At 48.9% G+C, this 20,630-nt stretch overlaps 1 protein-coding gene across 1 annotated transcript; it reads right to left on the bottom strand.

The window, feature by feature from the left end:
- Nucleotides 1-798: 798 nt before the first annotated feature.
- TNFSF15 (TNF superfamily member 15) lies at nucleotides 799-19,932 on the bottom strand. The gene is made up of 5 exons (XM_005527328.3): nucleotides 19,851-19,932; nucleotides 19,505-19,757; nucleotides 12,194-12,245; nucleotides 11,440-11,487; nucleotides 799-6,356 (listed from the first exon to the last, which is right to left on the bottom strand). Exons 2-5 carry the CDS (start codon nucleotides 19,700-19,702, stop codon nucleotides 5,929-5,931), a joined length of 726 nt encoding a protein of 241 aa, XP_005527385.1. The 5' UTR covers nucleotides 19,703-19,757; nucleotides 19,851-19,932; the 3' UTR covers nucleotides 799-5,928.
- Between the last annotated feature and the right edge of the window lie 698 nt (nucleotides 19,933-20,630).

Genomic DNA, 20,630 nt, shown 5'->3' with positions numbered 1-20,630 from the left:
CTGATTCCCACTGTCTAATCAACTCCTGGCTGAGCTACAGAGGCTTTTAACAAAACCTCTCAGGGATTTGCAAGTGGGTGGAAAACGGGGGAAACAAATTTCCTCCATCAGAGTATTCCAGTGAAAACCTTCCTGGAGGTTTCAGGAAGAAACCTGAAGAGCCCTTCCCCAGAAACATCTTCTGAAGCAATTTAGATGTGATATTCTGAGTTCAAGCCAGGAAAATAAAACAGATTTTGAGAATAAGGAATAATATGGGAATAAAATGGGAGAATGTCTCCCAGTTCTGTTGGTGGAAAGAAAGGAATTTGCTTTCTTGGCAGCAGAGGAATTGAAGCTAACAGCAGCCAGGATGAGGAATAAATATCCAGGGGATGCTGCTGTTCTGCTGGATGGGTAAGGACAGCAAAGCTGGAGCTAGAACAGGGTTGGGGTGCCCAAGGCTCTGCTGCCTTCACTTTGGCCAAAATTTGGCCAAAATTTCATTTGGCCAAAATTCCCTGTTTGGGTTGTGCCTGTCAGCCAGGAGCTGAGTTGGGAACACAGAATTCCCCAAATGCTGAGGTGTTCTTGTGTATGGTTTTTTGCCTTATGAAGTTCAAGTGTCTCTAAATTCCCAGGAGAAAGTCTGGACCCGATTTCACTCTGCTGAGGGACCTCTGACTGCATAAAAGAATGATTTACACACATCCAAATGGGTTTGTTATCCATCAGCTCTGCCTGGCTGCGTTAACTGGTCACTCTTAATGGTGATTAGTGTTTTGGGAAGGGGACTGGGATCAAAAGTGGTCACATTCGTTAAGTTGCATTTTTATTATCATAAAAAATTGGAAAATATAAAGAAGCTAAGTCAGTTCTTGTGGTAAAGGTACATCTCAGTGCTGAGGCACAAGACAAAAGACAATCCCTTCTAGAAAATCCCTTACAATAGCAAAATGCTATTACTGGTGTGTAGCACCCACATCGGGGCAAAGATCCTTGACATTTTCTGATTCTTCTAAAGAACGAATTCTCTCCTCATTTCTCAACTGAAATGATGGGCCACTCACAAGATAAGTAAAACAAAGGACAGGGTGGTCAGTTGTGCCATAGAGGGGTGAAAAAACAAGATTCCTTCACAATTCTGGAACGTTGTGTTGAGATTTTTAAGTGAATTCCTAAATCTGTTGGGCTGGGTTGGGGATCCCCTTTGTAGAGAGGTTTGCTCATCACATCCCCTGCCCTGTCCCATCCAAAATCATCTCAGCAGAATCTTTTTGGGTGATGTGTGACACCTTTGGACACCGATCCTGCCAACACCCCTGTGCTGGAAAGTCCCTGCCACCACTCCAAACCACGATGGAGCTGAGGATAATAAAATTAAATTAAATTAAAACTTTCTATCCACTTTTAGTTTGAGTCATGTGGATTTTACTCCTCCCATCCACCAAAGAGGAGCTGGATTTTACCATGATCCCCTTCAGCCACGTGCTCTGGGCTGCATCCAGCACAAATAAATGTTGGCAGGCTTGGAGCTGTTTTCTTTATACCTTGATTAAAATGTACAGAATTTACTTCTGCATGTACATGGAGAGAAAATTAATGCTTATTTATCAATATTCAGTTTTTAAGGGGAAAGGAAGTGGTAGGTAATGAACTCTTTGATGAATTTGAGTTGTGTTTAGTGTTAGTTTTTTGAGGGATGAAAGAGATTAGGGAAGAAGACAACTCCTAAGATCTAGAATATTTTGAGCAGTTGTTAAAAAATAATAATAATTTGATACTTCTTTCAATAGTTTTGTTCTAAAAGTGCTTTTGGGTACTTTTTCCTAAGAAATGGAAGGGTCAAAGCCTGAAATCATTATTTAGCCCAAACTGCCTATTTCACCCTTTTTTCTCCAGATTCCATTATTTTTTTTAATGATAATGATTTTAATTTCACAGCCCCCAAAACAAAGCACAGGTTCAGCTTGACCATAGACTTTAAGATCTCTGCTTCCCACGACCAGATCTCATCAGCTTCTCATTTAATTGAAAATGCTGATGATGCCTGGGCATTTTCACATCTCCAGAAATGCTTTACATTTTCTAACTCAACAAACACAAATTTCTGAGAACAGTTGAGTCCTTATTAAACTTTTTTTTAAAACTTTTTTTTTTAAAAAAAAATCTGAGAATCCACAGTTTAGGTTCAGTCTGTTGGAGATATTTCCCTTTAAGCTTGACTTTAGTCTCACTGAAGTGGCTTTACTCTGAGTTCATTCCTTTGACTTCTGTGGAGGAATATCTAATATAAAACAGAGCCAGAACCAGCCTCTGAATACTTATTTTAAGTGCTGGTTACTGTTACAGTAACATTATTAACACTGAAAAAGGGGAAAAAAAGGGAATAAAGAGAATTTCCATGAGGATACATGTGGGGATAAATATGCCAGCACCACTTTAAAACAAGTAATGCCACATATTCTGTTTGATTTCCTATAAAATATGTGTTAAATTTGCCTGAAGCTGGTGTGGGTAGTGGGGTGCAAGAGCTCTAACTGGACTAAAATAAATATTTCTATGGATTATGCATCAGGAGAATCACACCTGGAATGCAGCTGCAGCAGGAAATGTTTTGCTGGTGAAATTCATCTTTAGTGTGCAGTGGACACAAATGATGTGCTAGAAAAGGCTAATTATTGCCAATGGGATTCCTGGAATTTCTCTGGAATAGCCAACAAGTAAAAATAATTCATATATATGTGTGTGTGTATCCCACAGAAGGCTCTTGGAATGCCAAATGTTGCATTCCCCACTCTGCTCCCCCAGTTCCCATCGTTCAGCACACCAGGACCGAGTGATGGTGCCTTGGGATAGAGTTTCCCTGGAAATCTGCTGTCCCAGCCTACCAGGATTGCCTTGTGCCCTCAGAATGATCAATGCATTCGCAGAAAAGAGAAGCTGAATTACTGTAATTATCCCAGAACAGAGAGAATTTCCCATCCAATTTCCTCCGAGGATCAACTCAAATTCACCCAATTTTGCCCTTTGCAGAAGCTTTCCTGCCTAATTACTGGAAAATCAGCTTGGAAAGATGATTTCAAATCTTCCTTTATGAGACTGACCACGTTGTTTCATGTGCTGTCACCTAAAGCGCTCTACATATTCCAAATTTTGTGTTTTCTTGAGTTCAGATCCCGTTTTGGGCACACAGCCAAGTGATTAAAGACTCAAGGTGATGTGTTGGGGGTACACTTCCCAAAATCTGAGACATGGAAAGGCTCAGGGTTTCACAGGGAATAATTTTGTCTAGAAATGCCAAGAGTGAGGGACTGGGGGAGGAATCTCTGAGCAGGAAGAGGAGCCCTGAAAAGGAGCTGGATCACCAGAACAAGGCTGAGGTCGTGTGTGCTAAACACTGAATGGATAATTGGGGAATAACTGCTCCAAACCCAGCTTAAAAAAACAGGCTGAGCAGGTGGAGATAAAATAGGAATAATGACTCAAAAGATGGAAGTGATCTGGATCACAAAGACATAAGAGGATCCCTTGACTCAGAGTGTTTCCATCTGCCTGCAGGATAATTAAATCCAGTTTTTCCAATCCAAACCTATTTTGAGGTGTCAGTTTTCTTTGTGCTCCGGAGAAATTGAGTGTAAAACGTGGCATTTGGATAAAGAAGTGTCCTTGCACCCAATGGACAGGGCCAGGGAGGCAGGAAGGGATCAAGAGGACAGCTGAGATGTGGATGTGGGGAAGGAGAAGGATGAGTCAAAGAAAGGATGGGAAGCCAAACTGGGATGAGGTTTTGATGCAGGGAATTTGTCAAGATCCCCAGACAGGCAGAGTTGTGCCAGGGGCCAGCACTCATTGATGAGAGTCAAGGAAAATCTGGAAGCGAGAAGACACCCGCAGAGGAAAAGAGGGCAGGGCAGGGTGGCAAAGTCCTGGCTGTGGTGATGTGCCTAAAACAGGGAAGGACTGAGACTGTGGGATCCAGGAGATGCAGGATAGGGAGGAAGGGGCAAAAAGTCTCCATTTTTAGATGATTTACCACAAAAGACTGCCAGTTTTCATGCCAGCAGGGAGGTCCTTACACCAAGACACGAAGCCACAGAGATCCGGGTGCTGCCTGGACCTTCCTTCCTCCTGCTCTGCTCCTCTCCTCCCTTCCCAATCTCCTTTGGCCTCTGCTCCAGCTGCTCCACTGACTTCTCCTTGTCAGCCCAAATGGATCCTCCCAGAGCCACAAGAGATCTCCTGGTGGGAAGGGCTTTGCCATGGACAAAGCTGCAGGATCACACCTGGGGTTGGCTCCACTACAGATGCCTGGTTCAGCTCTCCAGATACAACCCCTCACCCCCAGGGCTGCAATTCCCCACCTCAGCGTCTCTCCAGCACTGATGGGTGGGCTTGGAGTGGGAACACCAGCTTAGGCAACAAAGCCTTGCTTTTCTGGGCAAGAAGTGGAAAAATGGAGGAAATCCAAGGAGGTGAGGGGGGAAGAGCTGTAGAGAGGGGAGCCTGCTGGTTGGGAGTGGGTGCTTGGCTGTGAGAACTGTTCAGGGTGTGAATCCAGACCCATGAGGATCCTGAGCCACTGTTGGAGGTGTGTTTGCTGCAGGAGGGGAGGGAAAAATGGGAATAGACACAAAGGTCTATGGAAATGAATATGTGCAAGGTGGGAAGTTCAACACCCCTGAGCTCCACCAGGGTCGTGTCTTTGGATCTTTTCACCTTGTGTGGGGACAACTGGTGGCCAACCTTCACCCAGGGCAAGGCTGGGGGGTCCCTTGGGGCCAGGGGCCACCATCAGCAGTGTGTGGAGCCCAAGCAGTGATTTCTTTAGTTGCATTAGTTTTGCATTAATTCTAATGGAAAGCAAAACATCGCAGAGGATTTCTCCCAAAATTTCGGTGGCTGATTTAAAAGTGTGCAAAATTCTGCTCTGTGTCTCTACCTTGTTTGTTTTTTTTTTCTGTTATCCTAAAGTAAGGACCTGGAAGGGACATTCCACTTTCCTGCTGAAACAGAAAGTGTTTTGTGTGTTCCCTAGATCTTTTCCAGAACATTTTGAGGCTGTATATGGACTTGGAGAACTGCAAACAATTTTTTGGAAAAACCAATAATCTCAAGTAGCTTCTGCAAAGCACAAGATATAATTTTAATCTACTTTACAGGGAAGTTGGAAGGGATTAATTAAGCAGTTAATAATTAACCTGAGCTTTATGTTAGTGCAAAGTACTGAGTAAATCTATTTATAAGGAAATTATGAGAAATAATTACCTTTTAGAAACGAGAATCTGAAGAAGGGTCATGCAAAACTATACTGGAAGTGCTGGAGAAAGCTCAAAAACCCTTTTTTTCTTTTTTTTGAGTTGAGGAAATTGTAGATTGAAGGTGGAATTACTGACATAACCTAGCTCAATGTTCAAGATGAAAATTCCTACCTACAGATATCAACTGTTCCTCCTTAGTTTACAAAGTTTCGAAGAACTCTCAACTTTTGCTTTCAAAAATACATTTCTTTTCCCCCCTCCAATATCACTTTTATTTTTCTGGTTTGGCTTTTCTTTGTTTGTTTTGGGGTTTTTTGGTTGTGGGTTTTTGGGTTTTTTTGCTTGGTTTTGGTTTTGTTTGTTCGTTAGTTTTGTTGTTTTGGGGTTTTTATTTTTGGTTTTTTGGGTTTTTTTTTCTGGGGGTGGGTTTTGAGTTAGTTTTGGGTTGTTTTTTGTTGGTTTTCTTGAGGGCTTATTTCACTTCAACCTGCAGCTTCACCTTTCCCTACCCATTAAATTAAGGCTCTGGTGAGCTGCAGGGGAGTGATGGCACAGAAGGAGGAGGAGAAGAAGAAGAAGAAGAAGAAGAAGAAAAACAGCAGAGATCTCACCCCAACACGCACCCACAAAGCCAACAAGGTCCCCCCGCTGGCCCTGGAGGGATCCCCCACCAGCTGCTGACAGAGTCCTACAGCAGAAAGGCCCCAAAGAAAGTTTTGTGCTCCTTGGTGTAATCCACCAGCTTGATGTCACTCACGTTGACCATCAGCTTGTCTCCCACCTCCAAGGAGACAACAGCGCCCAGATAAATGGGCTGGAACCAACCATTGCTGTTCTCACTGAGGGTCTTGGTGCCCATCAGCAGCTGGGTGGGCTCGGGGTAGCTGTCAGTGACCTTGGTGATGATCTCAGTGACAGAGCTGGGCTTGTGGCTGCTCTCGACGGGCCCTCGGAAGGTGACCTGAGCGTACACGTAGTAGTCCCCAGACACAGGAATCACCAGAGCGTTGCTGGAATAACTCAGGTTGTTCTTGGTGAAGGCCAGGCCTCGCTTGTCTTCCCATTGCAGGATGGGCATGTGGCTCCCCACGGCGCTGGCCAGGTCCTGCTTCTTCACTGCAGGAGGGAGAGAGAGAGAGAGGAGGGTGGGTGAGTTTGCCGCAGCCAGGGGTGTGGATCTAACGGGAAATCTCTGCTCTGAACAGGGAGGAATTGAAAGAGGGTGAGCAAAATGCTGGGGGAGAAATGTTCTTATTTCTCAGCTTGGAAACTGAGCCGAATGTACTGCAGGGCAACTGTCCAGTGGTGTTTTCCAGGGTGCCCACAGGGCCTCTGAGGCTGAGCTGTCGGGGCAGAAAGCCAAGGGTGCTTTAGGAAGATCCTGACAGTGTAAACTGTGCCTGGGGGTCCTGCTTGTGGGTGAGACCCCAAAGGATGAGTGAGACTCAAGGCTGAGTCTCCTGGCACTGGGAAGCAATGGAGATGGCTTTACCTTCCCACCTCACCCATGTCCAGAGTGAAAAGCTTGTCCTTGAGTGACACCAGCACTGGGACAGTTGTACCACGCTTGTACCTACGGGCTGGGCACAGGAAGAGGAAATCCTAAACCATCTTTTCCTTCAGCAGGGGTGGATTGCCATTCTGCTTCTTAGAAAGGCAATGCTGAGCTTGCCAAATGTCCACACTGGTCACCACGATGTGTCAGCAAGCCCTGAGACACTTGGACTTCTCCTCCTGCCAAGCCTCTTCTTAAGGGGCTTGGGGTTGCTCAGCCCTTGTCTCGAGCTTCTCCCCCTGAGTGCTCTCAAGGACATCTTTTGTAGAATTGCTTTTGGTCTATCAGGGTCACTGGATTTTTAGCAAAAACCTCAAAGACCCCACTGTGCTTCAAGACAAAGGGAACACATTCTATTTTAAACCATTTTTATTCCTCTTTTCTTTCTTTATTTCTTTTTTTCTGGAACAAAATACTACGTTTGGAGTCAGCCTCAGCATTCCTCCGGACTTTTTTTTAACCCAATCTTGTGGTGAGCTGATTACAAGCAGAGCTCCATCCTAAACCCAGCATCAATCTGATCCAAGCTGAGGATGCTTCCCAGGCTGCAGGGGAAAAATGAGGGAATTGCTGCCCTATTGCCTTCACCACTTTGATTTCTCACACACAACAGACAGGACAATAAACCTCAGGCCTTGCACGCTTTTCTGCAAGAGTTGTCCCTCCTCTTTACTGACTGCCACGTAAAACTGTTGTGCTAAAACAGCAGCAGTGGGAAGAAGAGGATAAAAAGCGTGAAGATTATCTCAGGTATTAAAGTGAACCTGGAAAATGAATGATGAATGTTTAGAAAAGATTGAGGGAACAGAGCTCCAGGAACTGAGACCTTTTTAATGAGCTTGTGTTAATGTTTGAAGTTGATTTTTATTCAGTATTTGGGGAAGGGGGTGTGTGTGCATGGGAAGGGTGGCAAGTGGAATGCAGGTGAGGGAAGGCTTTGGAATTCCCTTTGCAATAACCATTAGGTCCATCCTGGGTGAAATGAGACTCAGAAAAAGGATTATGCTCATGTCCCAGTGGCCTCTATTTCCCTCTTTTCCAACCATAAATAATCCATGTGGAGACAGGAAGGTGTTAGGAGTGCAATTCCTTTTATATTCTCTGAGTAGCACAACAAAATAATGGCCTTTTCTCTTTAGTGCTGCTGAAATATCAAATCTGATCTCTTCCCTGGAGACAAAGTGGATGAGGAAAGAAATTCTGGGGGGACAAGGAAAGGAAAGCTAAATTATAGAAGCATTATAAAGTTAAACACAATGGAGATACAGAGAGGTGAATAAAAGAAAATGGAAGTGCTCCTGGTCTGCCTTCATCCTCATCCACCTCTTGGGTTAGGGACTCCTCTGAATCCTGGGAAAAGCTCAGGGAGCTTTGGATCACGCTAAGGTTTGCAAGAGCCTGGAGCAACACATCTCAGAGAGCAGAAGAGATCTTGTTTGAGGTGGGAAGGATGAGGAAAGATCAGAATACTTCCAGAAAATGTCCTGGGCTCTAATCCATCTCTGGAATCTGGGGGGAAACTTGAAAAGAAGCTGCCTGTGAAATATCCTGTTCTTGTGGAATGATGCATTGGCAATGTCAATGACACTCATTCCACAATGAATTTTTATATTCATTATAAAATGCATTTTATTAGTTATAGAATATGATAAGATCTCAAATGAACTACATGACTTCCTAACTTCTAGAATTAGTCAGGTTTCACAGCTTTAACCTCCCTCTTAGGATGAATTTCCCTCTATTGATGCTCTCTATTTTCAAGTTAATTACTTTCCCCCGTGCTTTCAGTAACAGTCAGGAGAATAAAATGAATGTTCAAGTGCTTTTTAATACAGCACAGCTCCTTTTCTAGCAGCAGCTGTTTTTTATTTATTTTTAAATAAATAATAGCAGCTGCTCTGTTATTTATTTCCTAAATTCTGGAGCTCTACTTCCTGCATATATACCTGTAATTCCTGAAGGAATTAACATCTGCTTTTAATAAGGGATTCATTGCCACATTTCTCACACACTATAAATTCCTGGCATCCCTTAATTCTCCTGTCCCCAGATCCCTTTTGGTTCAGTCTCTTGCTGGAGAATCCCTGTTGCCTGTCAGATTTGGGATATATTTTGTGCTGAATCTGTGGGGTTTCTGCAGTTCTTAACACCTAATCCTGAACTCTGAATCTCAGCAAGGGTTTGGAGCCTGTGGTGAAGCCCTTGTGGTGCAAGGTCCTGTGTCTGCAGGGTCTCTGGAGCTCAAGTTCATGCCCTAAGGATTTAATGAAGGTAATTTGGAAGCAGAAATGATGCTCTGGCCAGATTTAGAGGTGGGCTGGGGACCACTGCAGCACGAGGAGCACGAGGCAGGTCCTGCAGCATTGGTCATCCACCGTGCCACAGGCTGGTGACAAGAAGGAACAGGCACTGCCCTGAATCCTGAGCCCAAATCCAGCCAAAGATGTGGGGAGAGAATGATGGCAAGGCAAAGAGAAGCCCCAAGGAAACATTAATGCACAGGAGAAAATGGGGTTGGAGGGAAGTCTGAGCTGGGTATTGGCACATCTCAGTGGGTAAAGTCATCAGGGAGGGGAGAGCTCCATTCCAGATTGGATGAATAAAAATTCTCAGTGTGAGTTAAAAAGGCCAAGAGCAGCTGGAAGATTTATCATAAAGGAACAGACACCAAAACATGGAGCTATTCTGCTACTGCCAATTAATCAGTGCATTCCCAAAGAACTCTATCTAATTCTCATTCCTCTCACTCCTCTGCTCTCACCTTCACAATAGATGTGCCTAAAACTAGAAGACAGGATAAAGGTGTGGAAGAGATCTCCTACAGTTTAGGATTTGTAGTCTGCCACTTTCACATTGAAAAGGGCACTTGAGGTGGGGAAATGTAACAAAGATCAGGAGAATATTCCTTCTACACTTTCTATGCCTAAGTCATGGTTTCTGAGAAGAGAAAACCAGGGTGGAACCCAACAAATCATTATGCAAAGAGTTGAAAATAACAGGAAATATTCTCTGCCTGCAAAGTGCTGTTAAGCTGGGAAACTCCTTGCCACAGGGAGAAGCAGCAGGAATATGTTCAGGCTAAAAAAGGGTCAAAGATAATCCACAGATATTGGGTTCCTTGGTTACTATGTAGCACAGCGCAGACAGGAGAGCAAAAATTCCCTGAACTTTCCCCTTTTCTTGCTCCTTTCTGTGGCCAGCAGTGACTGGCCCTCAGTGGAATGCCAAAGAGGATGGCCACAGTCCCAGGGAGGCTGCCTGGGAATGATGGCAAAGGATTTTTTGTAAATATGGAGGCTGAGGAAATTTGAAGCAAACTGTTGGGTGTTTCCCTGTAGCAGCTGGGATTTTGTGTAAAGCAGGCAAGTTCCCAGCAGCAGAGCAGAGCTTTGGCTGCTCCTCTGAGTCACCAGAGCCTCTGGATCTCTCTGCCATGGGGGACTCAAGAAAACAAAATCTTACAGTAGCAGACATGGCCCTCCTGCTCTTTAAAACTTGCACTTAATCAAAGATGTGATTGTGGACAAGGACAGATGAGTTTTGGAGCTCCAGAAACCCCTGAGCCAAAGGGAAAAGCACCAAGGATGTGCATCAGGAAGGAGCTTCTGGATTAAAGGAAGAAAACTCTGCAGGGAAATGCCTCAGCCCTGAGCTGAGGATTGATGGAAGCCTGCAGGTGGATTTGGATTGAGCTCTGCAGGAGGGTTTGTGAGAAGCATCCCAGCACTTCCTGCATTTCTCAAGTTGCAAAATGCACCCTGGGGCAACACTCAGGGTGTTGGGGAAGCCTCTGCAGTGAGAGGAATAAATGGCATCAGGCCAGCTGGAAAACCCTTTGGCACTCACTCCATCCACACTGGAGCCAGACAGAAACTTTGCTCTGGGAACTCTTAAATTTTCCATGTTGGTGGAGCTGGAGAGGATGGGAGAAGTCTCAGGGCAATGTCAAGACTAAGGTGGGGAGATGGAGACCTTGGAGATGCTGGCAGCCCCTTGGAAAGGCATGGAAACCTCTTGGAAAGGCCTGGAAGCTCTTTGGAAAGGCCTGGCAGCCCACCCTGTGATAGGACTCTGTGATGGTGCCTTCCTACCACAGCTAAAGGCTTGGAGGGCTCAGCTTGGCATTGCCCTTCCTTCCCCTGCTTGCTCTGAAAAGTGTCAGAGATTATCTCACTGAAAACAGGGAGGTGGATTTATGGGAATATGGTGTGTGTGTGGTCTGAGTCAGGCCTTATAGAAAAATAAAATAAAACTGGCCTGATTTGACCTGGTTTTGCTCCAAAATTTGTAATTCTTGCCAATCCACTGCTCCACGAGGGCTCACTTGAGCTCCTTACCATGCCTTTTCTGGAGGATTGAGCAGATCACTGAGACATCAGGCATCTATTTCAGTTCAGTAACAAAAGCTGGTTGTTCAGTGAAAGAAAGAGCTTGGAAAAGTGGTGACATTTCTGTCAGCTCCCTCCTTCAGGGGCCCTTTCCCACAGCCACACTGAACTCAGCCTGGCGTGGTCAACAAGGCAGAGCTGATTGTTGTGTTCCCCATGGCTCCTGCAACACCTGCTCCTGTCAGATCCACACAGACCAAGGGAACTGAACCACATCATCTGCTGCAGAAAAGCTTTAGTTTTGAGCAAGAATTACCTGTCAGGTGAGCTCGTGGCTTCTCTGCACTGGAGAGTGTGTTCGTAACTGAGGGAAAAAGGAAAAAAATGGTGTGAGGATGGTTGCTGGTGTTCAATAATAAAATCACAGAATATCCTGAGCTGGAAGGGACACACAAAGTTTATCCAGGTCCAACTCCTTCCCTGCCCAGACCCCCCAACATCCCAGCCTGGGCATCCCTGGAGCTCTGGCAGCCTCGGGGCCGTGCCCATTCCCTGGGGAGCCTGGGCAGTGCCAGCAGCCTCTGGGGGAAGAACCTTGCCCTGAGTCAACAGAACGTGGGTGGTGATTGATGCCCGAGAGGAAACGTGTGCAGGCCCCCTCCTCTTCTGCAGAGGTCTGAGTCGGGAATTATTTGCTGTGGTCTCTTACTGACATCCCCAAGGTAATAAAACACAAAGGAGGGAGTTTGTCAGACCTGCAGCATCAACAGGGAGCTTTGTGGCTGTGTCCTGAACTGCCAGAGGGCGAGCAGGGGGGAACTGTGAGGAGCACGGGCTCCCAAATCCCTGCCTGGGCTCGTTCAGGGGGTTCCACTGACCCTGCAGGGCTGTGGGGCAGCTGTGCCTGCACAGCTCTCACAGCCCGGGGTTAGAAATGCTCCCATTTCACTCTGGCCCCGCTTACCTCCTGCGTCTTCTCACCCAGCTGTGCCCTGGCTGGTTTGGGCAGGGATTGAGGGCAGAGGGAGCTGTGTGCTGGGATTGCAGTGGGGAAAGGGTGACAAACTCACCAGCAGCTACTGCTCGTTGCTTCAGAAAGCGAGAGCCCCCATCCTCTGTGACCTGCAGGGCAGAGAGACAGGCAGTCAGCTCACAGAATTATCCCAGAACATGCAATAGCTGCAGTAATGTCACTGAGTTCAGGTGGAGCTGTTCGGCAAAAAGGTGAGATTTGCTTCACTGCAAGATGTTCCTGCTGTTGGTCTGGAATTGCCTTCATCTCTGAAAGGGTTCCAGGACCCTGGGGGAGGTTTGTTCAGTTGTGAGGCTGGACAAGCCCTCGGCATAGCCTGGGGAGCAGCAGCAGAGCGGGCAGGGCGATTCAGACAGCCGGGGATGGTGACTCTGCCCAGCACTGCTGGAACCCCTCTGCTGCCCCTCGCTCCGTGCAGAGCAAAGGGAGAGACCTCTGGGCAGGGCAGGAGCCTTTACAGGAGCCTTTAATGATTCCCCTACAGCACCAGCAAAGACACCGAGGTGGATCAGCCCCACCTGCCTTTTGTCCTGCACCTGTCTCCTTCCAGACTGAGCCCGTCCCTTAGGTCTGTCTGGAATTTTGGGTGACTTCTGGGGGACAGGAGCTGAGCAGATCTGAGAGCAGCTGCGGGGTGAGCTCTGCTGCTCTGAGCCTGCTCTGGGGACGGCTCATCCCTCCTTTCCTCTGCAATTCCCCTCTGGAGCCGCTCCCTCACGGCCCTGGGCGCTGCCTGGATGCTGCTGAGCCCGAGCCGTGCGGGGGGACCGGGACCTGTCCCACGGGCACCCCAAGTCACCCGGGCACGGCCGGGGCTGCCCCAGCGCTCCCCGGGCAGATCCAGAGGGAGGAAACTGCGGGATGCTGCGGGAGCTGCGGGAGCTGCGGGAGCTAAGGGAAGTTGCGGGAAGTTGTGGAATACTGCGGGATGCGGCGGGGATCTGTGGGATGCTGTGGAAATTGTGGGATGCTGCGGGATGCTGCGGGGATCTGTGGGATGCTGCGGGAGCTGCGGGAGCTGTGGATGCTGCAGGAGGTGCGGGATGCTGCGGGGATCTGTGGGATGCTGTGGGGATGCTGCAGAGAGCTGCGGATGCTGCAGGAGGTGCGGGATGCTGCGGGGATCTCCGGGATGCTGCGGGAGCTGCGGGGATCTGGGGGATGCTGTGGAAGTTGCAGGATGCTGCGGGATGTACTTCTGCATCCAGCCTCGTGCGGCTGTGAGGAGCAGCCCTTGGAGCAGCCTGGGTTGTGCTGACCCTCAGGGCTGACCCTCAGGGCTGACCCCCAGGACTGACCCCCAGGACTGACCCTCAGGACTGACCCTCAGGACTGACCCCCAGGACTGACCCTCAGGACTGACCCTCAGGACTGACCCCCAGGACTGACCCTCAGGACTGACCCCCAGGACTGACCCTCAGGACTGACCCTCAGGACTGACCCCCAGGACTGACCCTCAGGACTGACCCTCAGGACTGACCCCCAGGACTGACCCTCAGGGCTGACCCTCAGGGCTGACCCCCAGGACTGACCCTCAGGACTGACCCCCAGGACTGACCCCCAGGACTGACCCCCAGGACTGACCCTCAGGACTGACCCTCAGGACTGACCCTCAGGGCTGACCCTCAGGACTGACCCTCAGGACTGACCCCTAGGACTGACCCTCAGGGCTGACCCTCAGGACTGACCCTCAGGACTGACCCCTAGGACTGACCCTCAGGACTGACCCCTAGGACTGACCCTCAGGGCTGACCCCCAGGACTGACCCTCAGGACTGACCCTCAGGACTGACCCCCAGGACTGACCCTCAGGACTGACCCTCAGGACTGACCCTCAGGGCTGACCCTCAGGACTGACCCCCAGGACTGACCCCTAGGACTGACCCTCAGGACTGACCCTCAGGACTGACCCCCAGGACTGACCCTCAGGGCTGACCCTCAGGGCTGACCCTCAGGACTGACCCTCAGGACTGACCCCTAGGACTGACCCTCAGGGCTGACCCCCAGGACTGACCCTCAGGACTGACCCTCAGGACTGACCCCCAGGACTGACCCTCAGGACTGACCCTCAGGACTGACCCTCAGGACTGACCCTCAGGACTGACCCTCGGGGCTGTCACAAACCCCCATCCCAGAACATCTGTCAGGGACACATGGGGCTGGCACGGTGTGTTTTATGGGCAGCCACCAAAAATGCATAATAATAAATGAATGAATAAACAGAATAAACCACCCCTGGTCAGCTCATAGTGAAGGATCTGAGGCCAATAAAAAGGAGGATCTTTGCCCAGTAAAAGGCTGAATCAATATTAATGTGTGGATGCTGAAGCTGTCTCCTGCTGGCTGTGTCTCACACAGCTTAGAACACTGCAGGAGAAGGAGAAAATAGATAATTTATATTGGTTGGGGAGGGGGAATGTTTGTGGAAGGAGAGTCAGCCTGCCTGGGGCTGGGGACTGCTGTAAAGTAAACTCAAAGGTGGTTTAATGTTTTACTGGAAGTAAACATCCATGTGCTCCTGCAGAAAACAGTCATTTCTAAAATAGTTGCTTCAGTGTGTTGGGAAAAAATGGAGAAGGAAAACAGCAGGGAAAAATTCCCCATTTGTTTTTTATTTCATTCCCTTGCCCACCTGTACAGAAATGTGTAGCCCAGCCCCAGCAGGCTCCTGGCAGAGAGTGCTGTGAAACTCCAGTGTGGGGCTGAGGGAAAATTGCTGCTGTGCTGCCTAGGAAATTTCTGAGCCTTTCATGATGTGTAAGGACTTTCAAAGTCCTGCTGTCTGTGGTGAGTAACCATGAGTGCCCTGGTGGTGTGACCCAGTCCCTGCCCTGATAGGAAGCACAAGGTGAGAATTAAGGATTTCCCTCACACTCCTCTTGCGTTCAGCCAGGTGTATGCACCTAGGAGTATATTTACACATTCCTTGTGTTACATTTCCCACATATTTCCCAAGTGACTAATTCTCATTGGTGATCCCATCCTCTACAGATCCTGCAGCCAGAGAAAAAATCAATCCCAAACCTGCATTTAAGAACGTAACTTCTGTGGAACTGTTTACATACTTGAAGCCCAACTTGTATAAACTCGGTTGCTGCAATCCAAACAGAGGTGGCAGGAAAACGGGAAGGAGAGCAAGAGGAATTCTGCTTCTTTACAAAAGATAACAAAAAGGTTTTGTTTAAACCTAAATTTACTTGTTTCCCAAGAAAACCAGCTGGAAACTGCAGGAGCAGGAGCTCCTTTCAGAGATGCTGAAGGACAGAGCAGGGGGATAGAGCAAGCTGTGAAATTATTCTGTTGCTTGGCAAAGGTATGGCTGTTCTTTTTATCCTAATTGTGCTGCCTCATAAGGGTGTAAATATAAATCTGAATCTCCTACAGAAAATGTGTTAGCAGAACACAGTGCTGTACAATGAGCACGTGTCAGTGATACCTGTGCATTGATGGGGAGGGAGAGCTGAGCAGCAGAGAACATTCAATCAGTGCTTTTCTCTCTTTTCCCTTCCTTGCTCAGCTGTGATCCTGAAAAGTTCACAGCCTCAACTTTCCCTTTGGTTACTCTGGAGAGCCCAGCCACTGAGTGATGCTGAAAATCCCACCTTGAGCTGACTCACAGATATTTGGAGAGGCAGCTCTAATTACCCTGGGGATTGCTGTTGTGCAGAACACTTCTGGAACCACAAATGTCCAAAATCCCCAATACATTTATATCCAGACACTGCTAAACCCAAAAAGAAGGGCTGATATCCAATGGCATGGGAAGAGCAGCTGGAACTGCAGGCAGAGGGACTGATAAACAAAATACCCCCAGCTCCTCCATCCACTCCATTTTCACAGGGGGGATCTCTGCAGGTCATGTGCAGTACATAAACACAAATTTTTCTAACTCCAGAGACGCTGCATGGCCTGGGCTGGGAATTTTTGGTAGGAATTGGTCTGTGCCAGTAAAAACTGGCTTCAATCAGAACATTTTGCTGCCCAGGGGAGTCCTGTACCCAAGGCATGTGCCCACAAAGAACATTTGCATCCAGCATCAGTGGCCAGGCAGGGATTTTAACTGGTGCTGGCTTTGGAAGGGGAATCCCAACACCTGGGCCCATCCAGGTGTGCTTGCTGCTCCTCCCCAGACATTTCTCCTTCCCCAAAAACCAGGAAGCCTTTTGAGGTTCTCCTTCCTTTATGGGCAGGCCATGAGGGCTGATCTCTGCTGGGATTTGTTGCCAGCTTTCTGGCAGGATCCAGGTGGAGCCTCTGGGGTTTTCAATCCTGCTCTGCAGCAGGTCCCTTCCCCACTGCCAGCTGACATGGCACAGACCTGGCACACAGGGTTTGGAATTCCTCTGGATGCTGCTTGCAGCCCTGACATGCCATGGACAGTAAACCCAAACACCAGCTTCTCCAGGCCACTTGATGCTCTGCTGAGTGGGATGCTGAGGCAGCCAGAGCTGCTCTCCTGTGCCATTCCATTGATGGTTTTTGGGAACTCAGACTGAAACTTGGCTTCCCTTTGAGGAAGGATGACCCTTGCTCCGGCAGGACACCCCTATGGCCTTTACATAGATTTCTTTCTAGTAACACAAGCCATGTGTTCTGGTTTGAAAAACCCTATTTCCTCTCCTCACTCTGGATTGAAGCACAAAATAAAGTGATTTCTCTGTCTCAAAGGAACCTGGAAGGTGTCCAAGGAAAAACGTCACCAGACTGGAATTATTCAATCAAGATGCATCATCCCATGACACAGAGGGAACACACGTGTCGCTGTAATGACATAACTTGTCCTGCTTTGTCCTGACGGGGACATTTCCAGCTGAAGAGGTGAGTTTGCATCCCTTCACAGGCACCAGGGACACCACCTGCACCCATGGCAGGGATGATCAAAGCAGCGTGCCCAGGAACACAAACCTTCGCGGGCTTCCCTGCTCCTCCTTGCTCCAGGAAGGACTCAGGAATTGACTGAATCTGCTTCTCACCTGCCGAGTCCCTCCCTCCTGTCCCCAGAGCACTGGAAGGTGACAATCGTGTGTGGGCAGAGCTCTGTGGGGCAAACAGAGGGCTGCAAGGCTCAGGAGGGACAAACTCAGTGCTGCTCACTCGTCCCAGAGTGCCCACACCCCAAAACCAGTGCCCAGAGAGCTCTGCCACACCTGGCTGGTCCCAGAACTCCTGATCCGAGCTGTCGATGGGGCACACGAGGATGGAGCTGTTTAGCAAACTTCGAATGCAAAAGGAAATGCAAGAAGACATTTTCCAGAGAGCTTTTATGCCCAGAAATATTCCCAGGGACTGACCCACCCTGAAGCTGCAGGCTCCTGGGGGAACTGACAGCCACATCCTGTGCCTTCTGCAGGGATGAGCACAGAGCAGCAGAGTGAATGAAATCCCAGGGACAGGCAGTGCCCAGCTCCTCCCAGGGCACCCAGCCAGCCCCCATGACTTTCCTCTTCCTCCCCGCGACTCACAGAGCTTGGAACTGCTCTGATCTCCTCCTTACATCATTGTGGAAACATTACGTGTCACTAATTGTGAGCAGGTGCATGGGAATGAAAACCTGCACCGCAATTCCGACCCTTTACATTCTGCTTTTCCTCTTAAGCAGCCAAACCAACTCATAAAAGTACTTTCCTCTGCCAACAGGATCATGAGCCATTGATTGATTAAACAAATGATAATTTTATTATTCTTCCACTCCAAGATTGTTTCGAGACTAAATAATAATAATAATAAATAATAATAAAGAAATAATTAATTAAATAACTTAAAGAATTGGATTGATTGGACAGGTTAACGTTTTGTTAGTCTTCCACTCCAAGATTGTTTTGAGACTAAATAGTAATAATAAATAAAGAAATAATTAGCTAAATAACTTAAATAGTTGGATTGGTTGAACAAGTTAATATTTTGTTATTTTTCCACTCCAAGATTGTTTCGAGACCAAATGATAAATAATAATAATAAATAATAATAAAAAATTAATTAACTTAAATAACTGGATTGATTAAACAAGTTAAAATTTTGTTATTCTTCCACTCCAAGACTGTTTCGAGACTGAACAGTTCTGCTCTCGTGGGACACAAACAAACCCAGAGCGGCAGCAGAGACTGCCCAAAGCACCTCGTGTCCTTTACCCCCAATCTCTTTTCAAGCCCCTCCGCGTTCAGCCTCGGCCCTGCCACAATTCCACACTTGTGGAGCTGAAGGAATCCTCTCGAAACGCTCTCAGAACGGGCCCAGCCCCTGAATCAAGCTGTGCTCTGGCACTGCAGCCAGGGCAGCCTGGTTTTCTCAGCTGGAGCCGGCGGTGACAGGCTCAGGGCAAACCCCAGCTCAGCCACTGAGGAACTGCCGGATTGAGCAGCCCGAGGGGCTGCCCCAGCTCGCAGGGAGGCAGCACAGAGGATGCCGCACCCTGAGCATCACTCGGGCAGCGCAGCCTCGGGGTCACAGCGGGGCCAGCACGGCCCTGGGAGCCTCCAGCGGCTCCCACCCTCCCTAAACATCCCCGGGCTGAACGTGAGCCGGGTGACACTGAAAAACAACCCCCCCTTCTCGGGTCCTTCCTCCCAACCAGCTGATTAACTGGGGAATTTCAGACCTGGAGCTAAAAATGCAAAGCTTAATTCAGCAGACCTACAGCAAGGGGCATTCCTGCTGAACTCACAGCTCCCGAGGGAATCGGCGCTCGCAGGAGGGATGGAGCAGCGTGGGAGAGGGTTGGAAGCAGCACAGCACGAGTTTGTACGGCTGGGAGCAAAGTGGGTGTAGCTGTCTGGCAAAGGAGAAGAGCCCTGGACTAAGTTTTCACGAGGAGTTAGAAACAGGATGCCAAGTTTAGAGTCAGGCTCCCTTAATTGTCTCAGATCTCCGCAGAAGTTCGCATTAATGATGATCACTGATTCACCAGAGCTGTGGCAGTCAGCGCGGTGATGGGTGACTGACGCACTGACATCAGCACATCTCCCTGAAATCACACACTGCCAGGGAAAGCCGCACATTTAACCCGAAAGAAGGCAGGAAAATGAGCCATAGTGTCAAAAATCTGGCAGAAATCAGTGCAGAGGCAGTGATTTCTGCCAATCAGTGATTATTTTTGTTTTTAAGCATTCCTCGCAGCACAGCAATAAAAGTTTTTTTAAAAAAAGTTTTTCACACTGCTTGTAACCTCAGTGAAAGTAAGGAACCGCTAGTTAAAAATACCGAGCAATAATCAGATTTATCCTCTGGGTAAAGAAGAAGGAATGCACCAGCCAGTCCCACAGGTGCCCTCGAAGGCGAGAAATTCACGAAAAGAACTCCAGAAAGGCTCCGTTGGGAGGCGCGGGACGGAGCCAGGTGAGTCGGTGCCTTACCTGGCTGCCGCAGGAGCCGGGCGCTCGCAGGTTCCCGAGCAGCAGGTAGGCTGTGGGCAGCAGCAGCAGCAGCACGGCCAGCAGGCACAGCAGCAGAGCCCAGCGCATCCTCCTCAGATCCCTGCGGAGCTGCATCCCGGAGCTTTGGGCGCCGCCGGGAGCCGCGGGCTCGGCTCCGATCTCCACCGCGCTCTCCATGGCAGCAGCGTCCTGCGGGACAGCCGGGCACGGCCAAACCTCTTGTGGCGCTGCCCTGCATGGAGACCCCCATTAAATAAGAGCTGTCCCGAGTGTGGGAAGGCACCGGAGCACACCCTCCCTCCCTCCCGAGGAATGCACCGCCTACAGTAGAAACCGAGCCCGGCAGGAGCAGCGGGAGCGCCGCGCTCCCTCCGGCCGGCTCCTGCCTCCGACCGCTCCTGCCTCCCCCCGCTCCTGCAGAAGGAAGCCAGGAAAGTCCCAGTGGGTGGAACCAGGACCAGCCCTGCTGCTGGGCTGGATAAGCTCCGCAGGCTTTTCCTCCTGGCAGAGGGAAGGTGAAACCAGCGGGAGTGAAAGTGAGAAGCAGGGGGAGAGCGAGAGGCAGAGGCGAGCGGAGCCCGGCGGTTTCTTCTTTCCCAGAGAAAGGGGAAGAAGCTTTTGGGGAAGGTGAGATGGCAGGAAGCGAGTGACCCCAAAGAAGGGGTCCGCTCCTCTGACGTGTTGCTTCATGTCCCCGTGTTAGCAGAATTCACAAGAGGCTGCCCCTTGCTCAATGTGCAAAAACGTCGGGGCTAAGGCCCAAAATTGGATGTTTGTCTGCTCTGGGGTCATCTTCTCCAAAATCATATTACCAAAAAAATTGTGCTGTCACAGCAGTCTGCTATTGCTGCTTGGAAAAGTGTGATTTTACTGTACTTGGGGGGAAAAAGGATGGCAATCTTTGGCTGCCAGCTGCTGCACTGACAGAGAGGGGCTGCAGCCTTTGGGATCCTCTGGAGCTGAGCAGCAACACAAACCACGAGGGCTCACACACACAAGCTCTGATGTCCAGCTGGAAGGGGTTCCTGTATCCCAGGAAAGTTCCTTCCTTGCTCCCTCTGTCCCTCTGCAGCAGCCCACCCTCTCCCAGGAAATCTGCTCATTT

Source organism: Pseudopodoces humilis, chromosome 22, assembly GCF_049639895.1.
Source record: "Pseudopodoces humilis isolate 2021_Gansu_Grassland_sample_001 chromosome 22, ASM4963989v1, whole genome shotgun sequence".
Classification (NCBI taxonomy): Eukaryota; Metazoa; Chordata; class Aves; order Passeriformes; family Paridae; genus Pseudopodoces; species Pseudopodoces humilis.
The sequence above is the reverse complement of the archived record's forward strand: the minus strand, read 5'-3'. Positions and strand labels throughout refer to the sequence as shown.